This window comes from Poecilia reticulata, linkage group LG15 (assembly GCF_000633615.1).
Source record: "Poecilia reticulata strain Guanapo linkage group LG15, Guppy_female_1.0+MT, whole genome shotgun sequence".
Taxonomy (NCBI): Eukaryota; Metazoa; Chordata; class Actinopteri; order Cyprinodontiformes; family Poeciliidae; genus Poecilia; species Poecilia reticulata.
This window is the reverse complement of record NC_024345.1, coordinates 30,418,066-30,421,434: the sequence shown is the minus strand read 5'-3', so window position 1 is coordinate 30,421,434 and position 3,369 is coordinate 30,418,066. Positions and strand designations below refer to the sequence as shown.

Genomic DNA, 3,369 nt, shown 5'->3' with positions numbered 1-3,369 from the left:
GTGGTCATCAGGTGGGTGTGGCCATCGGGTGGGTGTGGCCACCGGGTGGGCGTGGCCACCAGGTGGGTGTGGTCATAATGTAGGTGTGGTCATCATGTAGGCGTGGTCATCAGGTGGGTGTGGCCATAATGTAGGTGTGGTTATCAGATGGGCGTGGTCATGTAAGCGTGGCCATCGGGTGGGTGTGGTCATAATGTAGGCGTGGTTATCGGGTGGGTGTGGCCACCAGGTGGGCGTGGTCACCAGGTGGGTGTGGTCACCAGGTGGGCGTGGTCACCTCTCTCCATCTCAGGAGTTTCCAGGTGAAAGGTTCTGTTGCTAGGCGTCTTTTTGGGGCGTGGTTTTGTGGTGCGGCCGTCTGTTATAGCTGGTCTACCTGCCTGTGTCACCTGACTTTTTATATCGAGTGTTTCCATGTTCAGACAACTCGCCATCCTGGTCGCCAGTGAGGACTCGAGCTACATGCCGGCCAGGATCCTGGTTCTGGGCGGGGATGACCCGGCCAACATCAACACAGAACTCAACACGGTGAGTCTGGTTCTGCCCAGGTCACCAAGGGCGGTTCCCCATCTGACCCCGCTCCATCTTTACAGGTGAACGTCGCTGCCTCAGCCAGCCGCGTGGTTCTCCTGGAGAACATGACCCGGTTCTGGTCCATCATCCAGATCAGGATCAAGAGATGCCAGCAGGTCAGTCTCTGCTCCTTAAAGCTCTGGACCTCCTCCACAGGTGTTGATCCGCCCCTCTGTGCTGCAGGGTGGCATCGACACTCGGGTCCACGGCTTTGAGGTTCTGGGTCCAAAGCCCACGTTCTGGCCCGTGTTCAAGGAGCAGCTGTGCCGCCGTACTTACCTGTTCTACAGTACCAAGGCCCATACCTGGTGTCAGGAGGTGGTGGAGGACAAGGCTCAGCTGCTGCAGCTCTTCAACAAGTACAAACGTTTCTCTGCCTGAGTGATTCTGCAGCCGCTGCTGACTCACCGAGAACTGGAATCTGTGTGTGTTTAGGCTGAACAGTGCTTTGAGACACGAACAGATGTTTGCAGATCGGTTTCTGCCGGACGCTGAAGCTGCCGAAGCTCTGGGTCGGACCTGCTGGGAGGCTCTGATCAGCCCCATCGTCCACAGCATCACGCTGTCAGGTGACCACGCCTACCCACACACACACAGGATGTCAAGCTTATTCTAATCTGCAGGTCTGGCCTGATGAACAACATTTTCCTTCAGTGAAGATCAATCTGTTCTGTTTCTCTAACATTTTCCCTCTAAAACACAACTTTATGTTTGGGGTTGTCTTATAGAGTGAAGACTGTAAGACTGAGTTAAACGAGGAAATACATTTATTAAGCAATCCAAGTCTATTTACATATTGGAAAGCACAGAAATGTAAAGATTAAGGGAATCAAAACTTGGAGACCGGCGGGAGGGACAAAGCCTGTATCTGTGGTGTCTAGGTTACTCACAACAGGAAGGCCTCAGCTTAGATGCGTTACTGAGACCTAAAGATGTAACTTGCTTTGAGACACTTCACTCTCTTCAGAACTGTGTTCTGTGTCACTGGACCCTCCAGGTGTAAAAATCCACCTGGGTGGTTTCTGAACTTTCTTTCTTTTAGGAGGTTCTGGTCTGTAAATATTTCCTAATTGAAGCTTTCTGAGCCTGAACTATGCTTCATGTTCTATCAGAATCAAAAGCATCCAGTCCACTGTCGTGGCTCCTCAGCGAGTACCTGGAGAACTCCGAGGTGGCCCGCCGCTGCAAGAGCCGAGCCGCCATCTTTAACTCCAGAGTGAGACGCCTCACTCACCTGCTGGTCCATGTGGACACGAGTTCAGCTGACGGCGAGGAGCTCAAACCTCCAATGAAGTCCAGTGAGTGAAACCAGCAAAGCCAGCTGGGCCAGTTTGTGACCTGATAGGTTGAGGTTAAGATGAAGATCCGATGGGTTGAGTTAATGATTTGATGGATTACTACTCCATCAGCGTGGGTACTGATCCGACAGGTGGGGTACTGATCCGACAGGTGGGGTACTGATCCGACAGGTGGGGTACTGATCCGACAGGTGGGGTACTGATCCGACAGGTGGGGTACTGATTCGATGGGTTCATGATCTGATGGGTCTATGACTCGATGGGTTCATGATCTGATGGGTCTATGATTCGATGGGTTCATGATCTGATGGGTCTATGATTCGATGGGTTCATGATCTGATGGTCTGGGGTACTCAGGGTTTCCCCCAGTGTATTATAAGCCTGGCGGATAGCCAGAGTTTACTTGCTCCCACCCTTCCAGGCTAAGTGAGGCTTGTTTTTGTTTTTAGAAGAAGAAATTGCTTAATTTTTTTTTTAAATTATAAGCCGGACTGCAAGCATCTCTGTTGCGCTGAGCGTTTAATTGGCGGAGCAGAATTATTCCTAAATGATATGATTATAGTTGTTGCATTTAACAGGCCACAAAGCTGCGCAGACCAGTCGTACTGCTTTGCACTGCGTTGCGCGCTGTCGCTGCTTGATGTCTGAAGTTTACTTCTGTGCAGATTGCACACTCCTCCTTTTGCTCAAACTGGACACAGGTTGACCTGTATGGATATTTACATCAACCCCCTGTGAGAAATTGTGTTTCTTTGGAAAACTCCACATCAAGGTAGGAGATTAAAACCCACCGCGTTAGCTTTGCTTGTGCAGCTCTATGGTATAACCTGTAGTCGTCTCTTTCAGAGATGCGCATTGCGCGAGTGTTGAGAATGATTTATCTTTGTGAGCAAAGAATTATGCGGTGTTTACATCTCAACTTGCTGCCCAGCACCTGGCTCTGTTTCTGTTCTGATCACGTTTATGTATGTGGTCCTGGTTGGCCCGTGGTTAAGCGGTTCAGCCTGTGGAGGAGCTTCCGCACTTGCCTTGTAGTTGCGCATCACTCTGTTTTTATTTTATCTAATGATAATTTTTTCTTATTTTTACCGTTACACGGTGCATGCAACCACATCAACTGCTTAGTCAGCCAGAGTTGATGCGGGTGGCTGCGCAGAGGCCAGATAAACATGAAGCTCGGGCAACCAAAACAGTTTCTGTGGTGCTTATAAAAAACTCAACAGACACGAAATGGAAGAACTACTAAAGCCACATAAATGACATCTTCTCGTTCTTCTGTATTCAGCAGAGATGCACAGTTTAGCGGATTTAGCTCATCATGCCGGGCTGGTCCAGGGCTTATTGGGCAGAATTTGACTAAATGATCTCCACTGAGCTCCACTAACAACATTTCAACGTGGGTTTAGTTAATTCTGGCAGAATTATAGGCCTAGAGTTATAGGCCTAGAGTTATAGGTCTAGAGTTATAGGTCTAGAGTTATAGGTCTAGAGTTATAGG

The 3,369-nt window shown here is 49.5% G+C and overlaps 1 protein-coding gene across 9 annotated transcripts in view; it reads left to right on the top strand.

Annotated features, from left to right (window-relative positions):
* cul9 (cullin 9) overlaps positions 1–3,369 on the top strand; it is a 24,603-nt gene that overhangs the window by 8,396 nt on the left and 12,838 nt on the right. For all 9 annotated transcript variants that reach the window (XM_017308897.1, XM_017308893.1, XM_017308892.1 and 6 more), the window contains 5 exons: positions 423–528; positions 594–689; positions 757–932; positions 1,009–1,142; positions 1,686–1,871. In XM_017308897.1, the coding sequence (XP_017164386.1) occupies positions 423–528; positions 594–689; positions 757–932; positions 1,009–1,142; positions 1,686–1,871 (698 nt within the window). The remainder of the gene's footprint in view (positions 1–422; positions 529–593; positions 690–756; positions 933–1,008; positions 1,143–1,685; positions 1,872–3,369) is intronic.